The sequence below is a fragment of the Rhipicephalus microplus genome, chromosome 3, assembly GCF_043290135.1.
Source record: "Rhipicephalus microplus isolate Deutch F79 chromosome 3, USDA_Rmic, whole genome shotgun sequence".
Lineage (NCBI taxonomy): Eukaryota > Metazoa > Arthropoda > Arachnida > Ixodida > Ixodidae > Rhipicephalus > Rhipicephalus microplus.
In genome coordinates, this window is record NC_134702.1 from 58,226,204 (window position 1) to 58,242,925 (window position 16,722).

The 16,722-nt window shown below is 46.8% G+C and overlaps 1 protein-coding gene across 1 annotated transcript in view; it reads right to left on the minus strand.

Moving 5' to 3' along the window:
• Nucleotides 1-4,763, minus strand: part of Sarm (sterile alpha and armadillo motif) — a 264,254-nt gene extending 259,491 nt beyond the window's left edge. Inside the window, exon 1 of the mRNA XM_075889606.1 lies at nt 4,624-4,763. Coding sequence (XP_075745721.1) covers nt 4,624-4,737 — 114 coding nt within the window. The 5' untranslated portion in view covers nt 4,738-4,763. The remainder of the gene's footprint in view (nt 1-4,623) is intronic.
• Nucleotides 4,764-16,722: the final 11,959 nt, after the last annotated feature.

The window sequence follows — 16,722 nt, forward strand, 5'->3', positions numbered from 1 at the left end:
TCGTACATCCGCAGGAGACATGCTGTCTGCTCTATAGACGGTTTCAAGATTGCAAACGTTGTGCCCCCCCCCCCCCTAAAAAAAAAAAAAACTTGCGGTCACTTCATTTACCAGCCCGCAACGTCGAAACTGAAAAGACGTTTTCACGTTTGTTCAAGGGTTAGAAGAGTCTCTTATTGCTTTTTCAGATAAAAACAGCGTGCGTAATGTTCAAGGCAATCTTTTGTAGCTTTCATGTAGCTCAAAAGAAGATTTATTTGAATATATTTTGCCAAATGAGGGAAGGAAAGTGTAGAAAATCAGCGGGCTATTTACTAACACTCTTCTTTATTTTTTAACACTCTCCGGGCGACCCATCGGACAAAACCGGATATCTTCAAGGGTCTGTGTTTGCAAACAGTGAAAGGGTCTATACGCAGCCCAGCAACGACTTCAGTAGATAACGAGGACAGGAGTGCATGTGCATTGGTGTTTTGAAAGCCCTCTCCCAAGCTAACGGACGCGCCAAAAAATAAGAGTAACACTATAAAGCTGCGTTTTGCAGAACGGCGACCTTGCACGCCAGGAGTTTCGATTCTGTGCCCGTGAAACAGGTGTGCTCTCCAACTGCGCCATACATGGGGCGTCAAGGCGAGCACGCATCACATATGTGACGACTGCCACCCCGTTTATATTTTATTACTTCCACATTTGCTTCTTTTTCTTTGTTTTTTTAGAACTTGCTTTTGTGACTATGACACGTTCCACGAGTGCGTGATGTAAGTTTCCGCTGTGCTTTGAAAAGCAGAAAACTTGCGCATATTCACTGCGTTAAAAACAAAAATAAAATAAAGATAACAGAAAACATGCGCTGTGTTCATCGATGCGCGATGCGCAAGGCTGCCTCGAACGGATGAGGGTGACGGCGATTTGCGCAGCTGACGCATACGAAGTTTCTTTACGTAACAACTTTTCGACAGCGTTCTGTTCAACGCGTGCCCCTGGATTTGGCGTTGCCTCTGGGCCTGCGACTGAGATGTGGAATAATAGCGACGCAGTTAGGGTCAGCGTCACCGCTGGGTGGATTCTAAATACGAGCCAAAATTTAAGCGAAAGGAAGGCAAAAAAGTCAGGCATTCTAAACCGCGAAATTTGTAGCGAAATAGAAAAGAAGCCACATTTTATGTGCAATTCCTGTTCTTGTACAATAAGTAATTAAATTTTGATATGCGAAAATTTATATATAAAAACCTGTAAAATTTCCACCCTTTCGTTTGGTCTTCAACGCACGGATATATTGCCAATAAATAATTGTTCATTTTAAATTTTCTACACTTGTACGCAGTTACGTAAAATAGATATGCCAGATACAGAGTGACACGGGAACACTCAATACAATAAGCAAGACATTAAGCCTAATACGCTTTTTTTTTGTGAAGCGACAGCAAACTTTATTACCCAAATTCACATATTACCAATTAAGCTTCAGATAGTGTAATCTGGTTGGACATACAGCCTCAGCTGAACTTATTTGCGAACCTACATTTTTCTAGAGTTCACACTAGAACGTGCATTGCGCGTACAAATTGGGGACCTTCTCGTAGGATCAGCATCCATAGCGAGCATCGTGGTAGCTATATGCGTTTGCCAGCATGCACGCAACTTCGCCAATCCTAATCTGAAAGCACATTGCGAGTTGCTTTTGGCTGTCTCGATGTGCACCAGCCTGCCAGGAGGGAGAAGGACACCACGTGCATCGGCTGACACAACCTAAAAGCTTAGGAACGGTGTATTTTATCGCTAAATAGTAAAAAAAAAGGATTCTTAATCTACCAACACTAAAGTTCAAAAGTAGCCATGGCGTCAAGCTGAAAATTGCGAGAACAAAACGACGACACAGAGACAAGGACACGAGCGCTCGTGTCCTTCTTGTCTCTGTGTCGTCGTTTTGTTCTCGCGCGTATAACTATCGTCATGCCGTACCAACTAGCCCAAGCTGCCACACGTCAAGCTGAAAATTTCGCAGCCAGACAGAGTCGTATAAGTATAGCTAACTTCTTGCAACGTGCCACCAACGACTACCGTGGATAGGGTCTTTGTAAGCTAGCCCTGGTTGAGTACGTTTCCACCTATCGAGTGCTAGTCGCGACTGTGCGAAAATGACACGCACACACATACGCACACACAGGCACGCGCGAACATATATCTTCTGCGCGCAGCATGAAACGCAAAATAATTGTATTTTGGTGAAAAGTCATGATGAAGAGCATTGACGAGAAGTCATACAGATTCCTCTGTATGACTACTATTCATGAATGTTATGTCTATCACCAGAAGACCTCCCACTCAGTAATAATTAGTGCACCGATTTGTAACTTATACTTAAGCTCAGCTTATAATGAAACGCATCATCCACAAGATGCCGATATCGGGATTCCATTATTTTCGCTATTATGAGACTGGTTTAATGCGGCTGGTTAGGAAATCGTTCACGGTGCTTCGAATGTATTTGCGGTGAAATTTATAAATGGGGAAAAGAGAAGAATGTGTTTCTGAAATTCGAAATTGAACGCTATATATGGATGCGAGGAAATGAGCAGTCGTGCAACCATGCACCGATGGCTTACGAAAAACACATTTCATAAGCTCCCTGTCGCAGCATATCCACGAAAGCGGTCTCTATGGATATGTGCAGTTTCATTCTTATATAACTGCGCGTGGTAACGCAGTAAAATGAAAACAATATTAGTATATGCCAGTGCACTTATTCTTAGTATCCAGCCTGGTGAAAGCCACAAAGGTAAGCTGATGTCACACGGAAACGAATAAATTTCTTCGCCTGGGGGAATATCTATTCGCTAGAGAGACGTTAAACTTATCCACTCGGTTCGGGCATGCTATTATCAAGATTTAATTGCGAAATTCAATATTGTGACGCGAGAATATTCGTCGATCATAAATTAAAGAGAAATTATATACATGCATTACCAAAGATGATTTCACAGAAAAGCAGGAAGTGTGGCAGTATATACAAACACATTCTGCCTCTCTAAGCAGAGCTACACGCCAGTTTTCACGTGAAGTTTGACAAGGTTATCTCCGTATAAATTAAGCAGCTTATTTATTGATGTCTACTGTCACTGTTGTGCTCGTAAGCAAAGTAATGTCGGGCCTAATGCGTGACACAGTGTGAAAAGTTAGAGCAAAGGAAATATTTCATCATGATTAAAAATCGTGATGAAATCACAGTAACCTGAAATGTGACGTTTAAATACCATCACATAAACACTGGGTCTATAAAGAAAAAAAAACACCAAGCTTGACACGAGGCTTTAGCGAATCTCAAAAGTGCGCAGCTCTTTCATAACGTGTGGTTGCCCGCAAAACGAACATGCATCAGTTAATCCAAGCACATTAATGCGTACCACTCAGAATTTTATTCTTGACGTTTGGCGTCAATACTATCGTACGCAAATAATTCCTTTGCGGGTCACATGAGCAGGTCGTCCGGTACACGCGAGCAGCGCTTCAGTTCAACTGAAGTTAAAAGCTTTCCCGCATAACATCGATATGAACAAAACTATACAGCAGGGATTCTTTATATTACGCCTGCAAATGTTTTCGAACCGTTTCGTTTATGCCAACTTATCTCTCCTACTTTTTGTTTTCTGCTCAAATTGAAAATAAACAGCGTACACTTTTCGTAACCGAAATTTTACTTCTCAACTGGAGAAGCGGCGGTGGCCAACAGGTACTTGGATTAAGTTTACAGTCGCACGCCTAGTCTGTAAACAAAAAAATACGCGGGGGAGCCAATTTTTTAGCTTTTCTTGTGACATCAGCGCACCTACTTTTCGCGCGAGATACGCGCAGCCCCGCCTTTGTTGAGCGAAAAATAGAATACCGGGAACGAGGTTGCTTCACCACGAGTACACTCTAACCGCGGGCTCGACTTGCCAAACGCATCTCGCCTATTTTCTCGAAAAGCGAGAGTTCGCGCGATACCCAACAATAAACAGTTCTCCAGAAGTGTGATACCGGACCGTTAAATAATAACAAATAACTAAATAAATTATAGGGTGCTACGCGTGAAAGCTACTATATGACTGTGTCAGGGGTACTGCGGAAAAATTTTGACCCAATAGAGTTATCATGCAACTGAGCAAACCTGCAGAAGTTTGGACGAGTTGGCCGCTTTTTTGTTGTTTTTTTCCCCTTCTACACCTGTTCTTTTTCTTCTGTTTACTCTACTTGAACTGCGCCGAACACTCGGAACATTAAGTGCACGGTTGCTTAATTGTATTTCCCTCGGGTCACAGAAGGGAATCGAACCCACGCTCTTGCGTTCGCATGCAATAGCGCTATCATAGCCGTTAAGAGGTGATTGGCCGTTTCGGGCTTGGTTTTCAGTATATAATGTCCCGGCGATATATTGCAGCCCCAAGGAATAAACCTGTCGCGTTTGCGTTCAGCAAAACAACTCGAGGTTCCGACCACGGGCCTCGAGAGCTACGCGCCCCAAGCGTCCCAAGCGAGGCGCTCGCCACACCGATAGAAAGGGACCCCGGAGAGTCGAAGCACGCTCTGGAAATAAATATAGCGGCATTAAAAGGCAAAGAGAAGGGCGTCATCATCTCCCCTCACCGTGCGCTCCTTCGAGGCGACGACCTTGGACGCGAGACGCCGCAGGAAAGCCACGGCAGAAGACTGTTGGCAGCGATAGGGAAGCGAGGAAGCGGCACCACGGTCACATTGCATCCGGGGCTCTCGCCGGGCACTTTCTGCGGCTGTGCGGGCACACGCGCGCCCGTCGGACTCCAGTTAGGCCTAAACTCCTCCCGCCGCCGAATACGAGCAGCGCGGTATGTGCGTGCGTGCGTGCGCCCTAGCACACGGCCCCTGCGACCGCGCTGCACACTTCGACCAACGCGGTTCAAATAAACACAACCATGAACGGCGCCTGCTGCGGCGGCGCCGGAGTTTGTCGCGGCTGGGGCGTCGTCTGCTAGCGGCGGCGGGCGCGGCGGGCTGTCACATAAGCAAGCACCAGCACTCGAAACAAAAGCGAGTGAAAGTTCGCAGGGCATCCGCGAAGACGGGAGAAGGACGTCCGCCGACTCGTTCTGCTCCGTAGCTCAAGCGGAGATACGTCCTGACAGTTTATTTGCACACATCCGCGCGGCTACATAGCATGGGCTGTGGAACGACGAGTTCTCGACGGCGCTGCGCCATATACCACGGGACAGCGTTAGCGTGCTGCGCAAAGAGCGCGCTTTTGGGTTGAGAGCCGACGACGCCATCTGGTACGTCTGACCCGACTCAAACAGGAAGCGCTCCTTTCGAAGCACACGACAAAACTGGTGGTTAGTTCGAAGGCGCGTTACGCGCAACACTTGCGCCACTTCGTCAACATGCAAATCAACTTACCTCGTGCGCATTATCACGATGCAGGAACACCGTACTTACGTGCACCTTGCACCTCAAGAACTGTACACCTTCATTCGTGTGCAACTCGCCGTGGGAACGTAAATAGCAGTGCGCACGCACACAAACACAGACACACACGCACGCAAATACACATACATGTATACCAGGGGCATGCTAGCACGCATGCAGCGCAAGCGGCGTGGGCGCGATGTGTACGCATCACATTCAACAGCTTACCTTTCCATCCTCTTTCTCCTCACAAACACACAAAAAAGAAGCTTACGGAAACAACATGACCACAGAAGCGGGTTTCTCCTCTACGCACACACTCCCGCGGGAAAGCCTGATTCGACGAAATGTCAAAGATATGCGAGTTGCATTTGAAAGAATTTTTGTTGCGCTAGGCGGAAAAGAAACGGGAAGGGATATACTGAGTGATACTAGCAACAACATGTTTATTTTCGAACACCGAAGTGCTTTTAAGCCATAATCGATGTTTGTATCAGCAAGCCTTCGATTGCATTGTCACCCAAGGAGCTGGGTTTCTACGTACGCAGTGAGACATGGTTTTATCTGATGTTTTCTTTATTTTCCTTCTAGGCAGATGACATTGTCGCGCATATATCTGAGTGAGTCCACGTGGTTATCTATCTGGCTGACGATTTTGGCTTAAAAGCGGCTTAGTGCTCGAAAATAAACATGTAGTTGCTAGTAGCGCTCTGCCCTGTCACTTCAACCCTTCCTGTGTCCGTATTTCGTCTCGCGATACAGAAATTCTTTCAAGTTCATCACCAACAAGCCCACATTGCAACCCTGTGCGAGATGCACGAGTGCTTGCATGTAACGTCGTTTCCGGCTCGCAAGGCAAGCGACCGCCATATCTAAGAACATCCACCCCAGTATTCACAAACGCTCCTCGACTCGACTTTCACCCTTCACTTGACAGAGTTGTGCACTACGCCGCTGCTCGGCTGAAAATGACGCTGCGCTACTCAAGAATAGCAGCAAATTATTAAATATGCAGTGACTTTCCCTGCCTAGAGATGGCGCTCCCATCGGCTTTCTCAAGTGAAGGTGGAGCGTTGAGTGAAGGGGCTTCTAGAATACGGGGGTCAGTCTTGAAGCGCGTGCAGCTTACGTCACGTCGGAGCTTGTCGGCGTTGTTCAATTTATTTTGAGCGTCATGGCGAAAGATTACGCGCACGCGCTTTTGCCGTCGTTACTTGGCAGAGCTCGTGGGGTCGACTGTGGTACGTTACCGAACTAAAGCTGGAATGCGCGATGGCGTTGACCCTTACGATCTGTGCATAGCTAAGTATGCTGCACCAAACATCAATCTGCTGCATGTCGTGACCCTCTGCAAGGTGTCCCACCGCGGTGGTCTTGTGGCTAAGGTACTCGGCTGCTGACCCGCCGGTCGCGGAATTGAATCCCGGCTGCATTGCTGATGGAGGCGGAAATGTTGTAGGCCCGTGTGCTTAGATTTGGGTGTACGTTAAAGAACCCCAGGTGGTCGAAATTTCCAGAGCCCTCCACTACGGCGTGTCTCGTAATCATATGGTGTTTTTGGGACGTTAAACCCCACATATCAATCAATCAATCGAAACTGTGCAAGGTGACAGGCAGACACAGAAACTTATTAGAGTAACGAGGAACACTACCATAAGGGGGCACTCCCGCGTCTTGGGTACTCCGGACAGCCCTTAGTTGATGTAAAAGTTCTGGGCTTCCAAGCGCAGAGCTCCATTCCTCTTCGGTCGTGCGCTGAGAATACTGTAATGAGGGACACTGCCAGATCACGTGCTCAGACGTAGACGTGGCGCCACACTGAATTATTCGGTGCTTGCAACAGGTCACGTCTCGATGCAACAAATGAAGGCTGACAAGTCAATGGACGGCCACAACTAACTTCCCAGCGGATGGAAGACGAGCTTACCAGCGAAGGAGCTTCTATCCCAGCCCGTCGTTGTTCTAAGCGAAGTTAGATAACGGCGCTCTTTCGCATAACTTTCGAAGTAAAACTTTGTCTTCGTCCAGACGCATTGGCGTCGACAGAATTTTCTCTTGAAGAGTACGGACCCATGATGTTACATCACGGTAGGGGAACTGTTGGTGTTTATTGGGAGGCTCAAATGCCCATTTTGTAACTTTTAATTCTAATCGCGGACAAACTAAACTTTTTAACACGTCGCTCTGCCTTGTCCTTAGAAACAGAAGTTATACTTCTCGTTCTGCATTCGAACACAGCGCCAATAGCACTCATGGGAAATATATAGCTATGGTGAAGCCGGCGGCACGTCCGAAGAACGCATCGTACCGCCGCAAAGCTCCCGACTATGGCTCTATACGTATACCGTTTAGCGGGCTTTGATAGCTGTTGCGTTGCAAGATGTTCTTCTTGCCCAATCCGCCTTTCCACGATGCCGCGGCGCATGCACCTTTTTTTTTTATTGATATATGGGGCTTAATGTCCCAAAACCACCATATGATTATCAGGGACGCCGTATAGTGGAGGGCTCCCACACGGGCCTACAGCACTTTCGCCTCCATCGAAAATGAAGCCGCCGCCGCCGGGATTCGATCCCGCGATTTGCGGGTCAGCAGCCGAGTACCTTAGCCACTAGACCACCACGGCGGGGCATGCGCCCTTTCCGAGCGGAAAGGTCGCGAAGCGCCTTCTGGTCTCGGAGGCCTCCGTTCTAGCCAAGGAGGATACATAAAACTTGCTGGAGTGGAAGCCGCCTATGCGCCGCTACGGGAGAGAGTGAAGCCGCGCCGAGCGTGCGGCGGCCATGTTGCCAGTGGCAGAAAAGAGCCGAGCGCTGCGAATTTATGCTTCATCGCGTTGTGGGTGAAGTGACTCGTGTGTTTTTAAAGCGACAAAAACAAGTAATTCTGGTTGTAAATGTTTATTGCGACTTGTACGCAGCCAAGTGGCATGTAGAGAAATCAAATAAAGTGCATATGCATCAAATAGCGATGCCCAAAGCAAACACATCATCGAAAACATAGGTGCCCTACTGGTGGTTGAAAATTATTGCTCTTGTCAAAAGTAGTCCCACCTTACTTTTGACCGATTCTCGGTTTTTTTTTTCCTTCGTCATGTGTTGTATCCTCACTTTTACGTATTGTTCGGCGATTTGCCTGCACAAACGGTAAACCTGATTATCAAGCGTATAAAAGTCTAGGACGTGCTGCTCTAGTTTATGGAACCAGTTTTTCTCGGAGGAAGCTGATAGAACTTTCAGAATGAGGTGTTTTGCTCTTGACTCACCGTTGTGATGGAATCACATTCAGCCTGTAGCCGCCTCAGTCCTCGACTTCTTTACAGAGGCTAATGACATCTCGCGACGGTGAAACAAGACCACCTCGCCTCTTACATTTAATCAAAGGTGTCAGCTCATCGGAGTGCATGGCTGCTATGCACTCTTCACAGGTAGTTGCAGTTCAACCTTTCAAACATGCAATGAAGCCCAGCTGCTATGTATGGCACCACGGAACCGACAAAAGCAGGAAAGCTTTCGGGCTAGTCAATGCGATGCGTATTGTTGTGGTCATCGGGCTGCAGGACTGGGGCCTTGCGCATGTCAGTGAGATTGCTTCTTGGATGTACCATGGCTGCAGGAGTCGTTGCATTCAATACGGAGAGAACATCTTGGGAGCAGTGTCCAGAACTTGAAGACGTGACTTCCGTCTGAACCAATAGACGCTTGTATGCAGCCATAGACTGCGGAGCTGTTGGGCTGTTGTTATGACCGCCTCAACCACGTATCGATTCAAAGAAGTTTTCGGCATAGTCTTGACTGAGTTTGTGTGTTAGTAAGTATTTCAGCTGACCCTGGCTGACAAGTCTGTCAAACATTCTTTCCGTGCTTGCCATGCGTATCCAAAAACCAATGAATCCGTTTTTTTTTTCAGTCCTTCTGTCACTGCCGGATCCCGCAGCCCATTTATGCACGCTCGAGTCTCCGCAAAAAACGACTTCCAGAATGCTTCGTTCCCCTGCCGAAGGTGCGCTTTGTACGACCTTGCCAGCGAGTTCCTGGAGTTTAAGATGTCAAACAAGCGATCAAAAGTTCTAATAAACGTAGATCTTGTGCTACCACCCTTGAATTGCGGCAGCTTTAGCTTCTGTTCGCAGAAGTCCAAAGCGTCGGCAACTGAGGCACTCGATCAGTTGTACAGCATATCATACCTTCATTTTCTTGCTTTTCCCATTGGACGTGGACTTTCGGAAGTTTGTTTCGGAGCCACAACCCTTCTTCACGTTGAAGTGCCTTCAATGCCACTTCATAACCCCATTTCACATGCTTCCCTTGAATGTCAAAGAGAAAGCACTCTGGCGCGAAGTGCACAGAGCGAAGTGATCTCAGTCTTTCGCATTCTACTTCTCACGGTGAACGGCCCACTCCCAGAGGCTCCGCGTTACGGGATCTTTAGGAAACCTTTAAAACAAATCCGGACTGTTATGTTTTGCACGCTTAGATCGCGTCAGCTATAGCTCCCTTTAGTAACAAGCGCGGAATGGCTATGTCGAAGACGTTTTCGTGTACGTACAGGTGGAATGTGAGGCCACAACCTTTCTTCAACCTGTTGGCACATCCGTGAACGACGCAAGAGGCAACCATTGTAAAGCATTTGTCTTTACATGCCGACAAGGTGAAACAAGAACGGACGAAATCAGCAGCTCGCGATGGTACTGAGCACGCTTTTTGCCACTGGCAAGATGGCGGCGGCTGGCTTCACTCGCACAGCGCCCCTTCCACTCCAGCAAGTTTTATGTATCCTCCTTGGTTCTAGCAATACCAGATCTCTCGCCCTTTACCAAAATACCAGAGGGCAGCACAGGAAAATTTATAATGTGGATTACGAGAAGCACCCTTATAGCATCTTGCAGCATCCATGCATCTTACTAGCCGATAGTATCGAGAGTTGAACCATGATCACGTGATACTTTACTTTATTGGTAACGAAACTTGGGTTTGCTATTGAAAATACATGCTGCAACAAGAAACATCACTGCGGAGGAGGATGCTCTGACAGTAGCGTCGCTGTTAACGTACTTGTTTCACTGGTTTTCGTTGTAAAGGCTCGCTCAGATGCTTTCGTGGGCACCATTTCTGCGGTGTTTCACAAACTGGTCTGCCCTTGCTTGCGGGGAACATTCTATCTGACGTGTACTTATTTACTTGAGCGAAAAACTTACAAGAGAGAAAAGTACTGAACAGGACGTAACGTTAGCCTTCAAATGGCAAATTTCGCTCGACGGGGGATGAGCGCCACTGTAGCTCGGTAGAGCATGAGACACGTTATAATTGAAGGTAGCAGGTTCGATCCCTGTCACTGGCAAGTTATCTTTTCATCTGCCTTACTTTCTCCAGATTCACGTCATAACTTGTACAAATACCATTCCCCATACTTTCCTTAGCTTTCTTGTTAGCGCTAATAATGTCGCGTCTAGCAAAGAAAAACGAGCCCTTAAACTTTCCCTAACTTCGTTCTATGAACACGTGAACAATGCACCATGTGCTCAAAAGAAGATGAGCACATAGGCAGTGAGATGCGCAAGCGAATGTGCGACAAGGAGACGACGAAATGCGCGAAGTCATATATGGCAACTCAGCGCTCGAAGCTTACCATTTCAAAACGTTGACTACGAGGTTCCTCTCTAACGTACAGTTCTCTTTCAGAGAAGGACAGAAAGAGTACACTCACGCATTTATCAGCAGCGATTGAGATGCGAAAAGCCTTGAATATATCCCTATCTTGACTGCCCGGAGCACCATTTGAGCACACGCGTAACATGGACACACGGTGAGCAGTGGTCAGCCAAGTGATCAGGTGGGTGAGAAAGACTTTATTTGGTGATCCGGCGGACGGCAATCCTAGCCCCGCGAGGGGAGGGGCATCGTGATGCGGCCGCACATCACCTCAGCGTGACGTCCTCTACTCGGCGAGCAGTCCTCGCTACTCCCGCCGTCTGGCACCCACGCCTGCCCCTGTGCTGTAGTGGTGCGGCTAGCACGCTTAAAGCAGTCCTGTGCTCCTTTCACTGAGTAATATTGTAGTTTTGCATTTGCGATAAGAAAGAGAAGCAATGTAACGCAGGGAGGTTAACAAGACACACGTACGGGTTGTCACTCTGATCAGGGGGAGGTTAACAAAGAAACTGAACAAAAGAAAGGGATGGACGGAATCTCAAGCACACTTGTGGGATCACATATCTAGTCTGCAGACGGCCACTCTGATCTGTTGAATTGAGGTATTTCAGCAGCGCTGTAGTTGCCTTCTGTGCCCTAGAACCACACGCGGAAGGTCCTAGAATCATCTTTAGAGAATATGGTATCGAGTCCAGTGAGTCCAAAAGCATCTAGTGCGGGCATCTGCGCAGGACGCGTTCGAATGTCTCATCGGTTCCTCAGGAGTCGCACATGGAGGTGTCCACTAAACTGACGCGAAACGAGTGCGTCTTCGTGAATGGAACACCCAGCCAAAGGTGGCATAACAGCATCGCATAGAAGCGGGATTTTTGTGATGATAGCTGTAGTTCGGACGAAGGATCAAGATTACGTAACTGACAACTTTGGAAGCTAGGACTAAAACGTGCGTGTAAGGCGACAATGTATTCGCGATGTGAAAGACATTTAAAAGGGTCATAAATCCGTTTTACAGGTAGTAATAGAACGACTTCCGTATCCGAGTTTATTGCCTCACAAATCGATTGGATGGATGGATGTAAAATTTTATAGAAAGTCCCGAGGTGCGCGACTCGGCGCACAGCGGGCCACTCTCATGCTGGAACAGTCGGGCTAAACCCGACCGCCGCATCGTGGCTCTTGGTAGCAGAAAGCCACTTGTCCCGATCGGTTTGGTCCTTGCCTCGTGGTGAAGGGCAACGCCGGAGCATATGGTCTAGGCTATCGAAGTCATTGCAGCACCTGGAAGAACTACTGGATAGCGAGAACTGTCGGGATAGTCACTTGTACAAAGCCGAACTGGGATACCAGCCCGTCTCCGACAGTTTGAGGGTCAATGCCTGCACTGTAACTTCTGCGACAAAAAGTTTCTCGAATCCCTCAAGAACAAGCGTATTTTGTCCATGGTTTCGTCGTGCGGTTTAAGCGCGCTTTCTCACAGCCCGGAAGAAAAAAAAAAGACTAAAAACAAGCCATCCCTCAAACTTAAACCGCTGCCTGAAGCCTACTAAACCCCCATCGTAAAGTACCGCCATCTGCTCTCCCCTCGCCGCCTCCTCTCCGGCGCGTCGCTTTTTTTCTTTCGCTTGTCACAGTGGCGCCCCCTGTGACGCGCCACGAGCTTGCAGTTTGGTTTCGAGCTGGTGAGAGGAGGAAGCGGCGCAGATCAAAAGAATACTGTACTTTTCCGAAGGTATTACTGGTTCCGGCCAACGTCTAGCGGCAAAGTAGGCACTGATAGGGGTAGCTGAGTCTCACCTTATCATCTATAATATCTGGCGAGTGCAAATGAAGTCCTTTCTTTCTTCCCACGTCCCGACCAGAGCACTAGGAGGAAAGAAATTTACGCCAGCGTCCGTCATGTCCTTGAGCGCGCACGATGAAACTCAATAGCTCTTTACCGTTCTTTTTTTTTTATGCGCGCAGTGGCTCACTGTGTAATGTTAGCTGACTGAGGAACATTGCACCGATTTGTGGCAGCACCCCCGGCAAAAGGCGCATCTGATATAAACGCCGCACTTCGTGTATCCATGTTACCTGCGAATTTAGGCGTAGTGACCTCTCACACAGCTCGCCTTCATTTATTTATTGATTTTTTAATAGTTTTAATACAAGCTTAAGCGACACCTAAACATTTGGGAATATCATCCGTAATTTTACTTTGGTTGACATCTGCGGGCACCAGAATAAAATCGATGCACTGCTGTGCAATCCCACGTTACTGCAAGATTTCCCTGAAGGTTTAGTGGTGTAGGTTCCACTTCGTGCTCCAGCAAGGAGTTATCACTAGTGCTAAACACTCCAATGAAACCGCGGCCTTGTAAAGGTGCAAAGGCAGCACCACGAAAGAACCATAGTACTTGTTCTTGTCGACCTTCTCTTGTGGCTCATACCCACTGTGGGGGAGTGGCCAATAATTGAGGGTCTTATAAAATGTTATTCCATTTCATAGTAAAGGAAATAATAAAATAAAACATTACAAATTTTAGAACGAAATTTTGATGCTCATTGAAATGTACCTACTATAAAGCTTTTGTATTAGTAATAGTAATAAGCACACGGTTGCCTTTCTTCCATACACACTTACCCTGAGGGATTGGCCAGGAATTCATAGTTTAGAATTTTTAAGGTAATTTGAACAAGGTTGAATGATTCAAAAAAGTAAATAACAAAAACGATATGCAACTTTCACCTCTTCAAAATATTATCGTTAAGGTAACACACAATCCGCAGGTATGAATGAAAGAAGTTAATTTAGGAATCAATTTTCTTTGACAGAAACAATATTGACGAGAACAGACAAGATTGGACACTTGTCTGTTATTTCTAATTACCATGAACATTTTTTTAAAAGGTGTAAAAGAATGTTGGACATTGTTCAGTGACCTCAAGTTGTCTCAACCGATGCATTAAAGTGCGCACTTTACAGCCGAGCTCTTGTAGTGGAAAGGTGCCTCGGTGCAAGAAGCAAGCAGGCTGATTAGACTTTCAATAGATGCATGAGCTCTCAATAACTGCACTATGGATAGATGGTTTAAAGGCCCACCCACTTACGAAGTGCTCAGGCATTATTGTCACCTAAAACAGAGGCAGAGAGCCCAAAGTGCGACAGCCTGCCCGTCCCAGCGTGACAGAAGCCCACTGTGCTATCAGTGGGCTTCTATCGTTCTATCAATGTGTGTAGCTATGTAGGTGCTATATTGCCTAGTATATAATTAGTGGGCACTTCACGAATTTGCAAAATGATGAAATATGGCATACCGGGCATTTGGCAACTGCACCTGCACTAGGAATCTTAGGATAGTTTAAAATAGCCAATGTTGCATGCCCAGATTTGTGGTTCATATGCCCATAGAGAAGCAAAGCGTGGCAAGTAATATAGAATGTGATGTAAACAAAGCACAATTAAACTGTCGCGTCCCACTCTTCAAATCGAAGCTCAGGTGTCCTCCAAGTTTTTTTTTGCAATACATGTGTTGACCTTTTCTACAGTGCTGCCGGTTGTGCACTCTCCCAGACACTACCCTAAGCGGTCAACATGGTGCACAAGATGCCAATCAATATCCGAGTGACATTAATATGAGAACATAATGAGGAAAAGGCAGAACACGTGATAGCCTAAATAACGAAATTGCCAGGGATGCCATTTTTATTTGTTGTTTGATTTCCTTGCAACAAAGTGGAGCAATTGCTTCGCACAACCTCATGCCCTAAAAATCCTTCACAATATCCTCCTTTTTTCTGTTTTTCGCAACTTCAGCGATGATCCTAGCGTTCGCTTGAAGCATAAAAAAAACTTCACTTTTTAATAGGAGGCAGCATTTTTCTTGACAGCTGAACAACACCGCACGTATGCAGAGTGCGAGAGATCTCGGCATGCACAAGCACAGCCACTGTTACAGGTAACACGGGGCAGGTAGCGGAGCACCGCGATAGGTGCCGCGCAAAGTATTGCGGCGCAAGCGCAAAAGGTGCTAGAGGTGGAGTTGTCTGTGCGTCGTGTGATACGGTTTTTCCCACTTCGCTGCGAACTGTGAAATCTACACTGTGTGAGTGGCTTTACCAGAGCACATGTAGCGAAGTGGGAGGAACCATAGCAGACAACGCACAGCTGACTCCACTTCTGGCACCGAGTGCGCTTGAGCCGTAAAGCCCTAACATCATGCACGAAATCTCCTAGCAACAGCGAAAAACTTGCTTCGTCTAACCGTCGCAATGCGATGGTTGCAACCGCATGTCGGCGACAAAGTGTTAGTGTTGCTTGAATGAAAACCACCATGTGCATACCCATAGATTGTGAAGAGAAGTTAAAAAGTTGGTGGATGATAACATGCCAAATTTAATACTGTCTTCTGTGGCCTAAAGAAGCAACAAAAGCATTTCGCGACCTTCTTTTTTGCAATCTTTGATTTAACTGCAACAAGCTGCCTAGAAGCGTATATGCTACGACGCACTTCGCATTACGATTTTGTATTGTAGCCAGTCACTTGATTGTCACAAGCGACCGTCGAGACATCAGAACAAACGTTCGATAATGAGATTTACGAGAAAATGCGGGCGCTCTCTCTTTCTGGAGTTAGATGTGAATGTGAGAAAGGTAGTCGATACCTTGCATCCCTTGAAGCACGCCCAGATAACAAGTGTCGTGAGCCAACTGCAACCGAATCGAGGACTATGGGCGCAGCCATGCTGCCGGCATTAACCATACTGTCTTCTGGGAGACAAGCGGTCTTTTCTGGTTTTCCAGAAACGATCGACACGACAAGCGGCAGCAACGGATGGGCCTCCACAACAGCAAATCTTGTCATCCATCGTTGCTGCTTGTCGCTGTCGCGAGGAAATCGCATGCATGCAGTTAGGGCTTAATACTTTGCGCTGCAACGTGTGCCGCGTTACTTGTGTAACAGTGGCTGCACCTGTACAAGGAAAGATGTACAGTAGCAAGAAGTTGGGCAGTATACAGAATGTCAACATGACTGCCCATTCGTGAATGTCGTCACTTGAAACGACATGTGCCTGTGTGGGCGCCAACACAGTAGTTAAAAAACCATGCTCGGCAAAAAGATGACGATTTGTCCCCATCATCACCACCCGATAATAAAAGTTTATCCAATAATAAAAGTTTATCCAATAATAAAAGTTTATCCAATCCAATCCAATCACCACCCGATGAACTGTAAACAGCAATGGTTTACTGATGCAATGTACGTGAAAACATATCGAATGGGCAGTGCTGCTACTTTCGCACTTTTCAGTTCCCTACTAACTCATGGGTAATCACCCGAAGGTTCTGTCACTGCGGGAGCGCTGTTTAAAATCTCGTCACTGTTGAGAGGAAGCAAAAGCATGAACAATATTGGAATTATTGGAAATATTGGAACAATATTGGAAGCAAGAATTTCGTTATTCAGTGCTTTTGTTAGAGGAATCCTTGCAGTAGGCAAAGCTTCGCCTTTCATTGAGAACAAAGGTGATGAGATTGTAACCTAATTACAGCAAATAAATGAGGTTAGTCATAAGTAGAAAGGAGAGACAGAAAGCTCCAATGTAGTTTAGAGCTCTTAGTTGTACCCACATATTGACATGGGGTACTGCCTAAAGAATGCAGAGACAACCATAA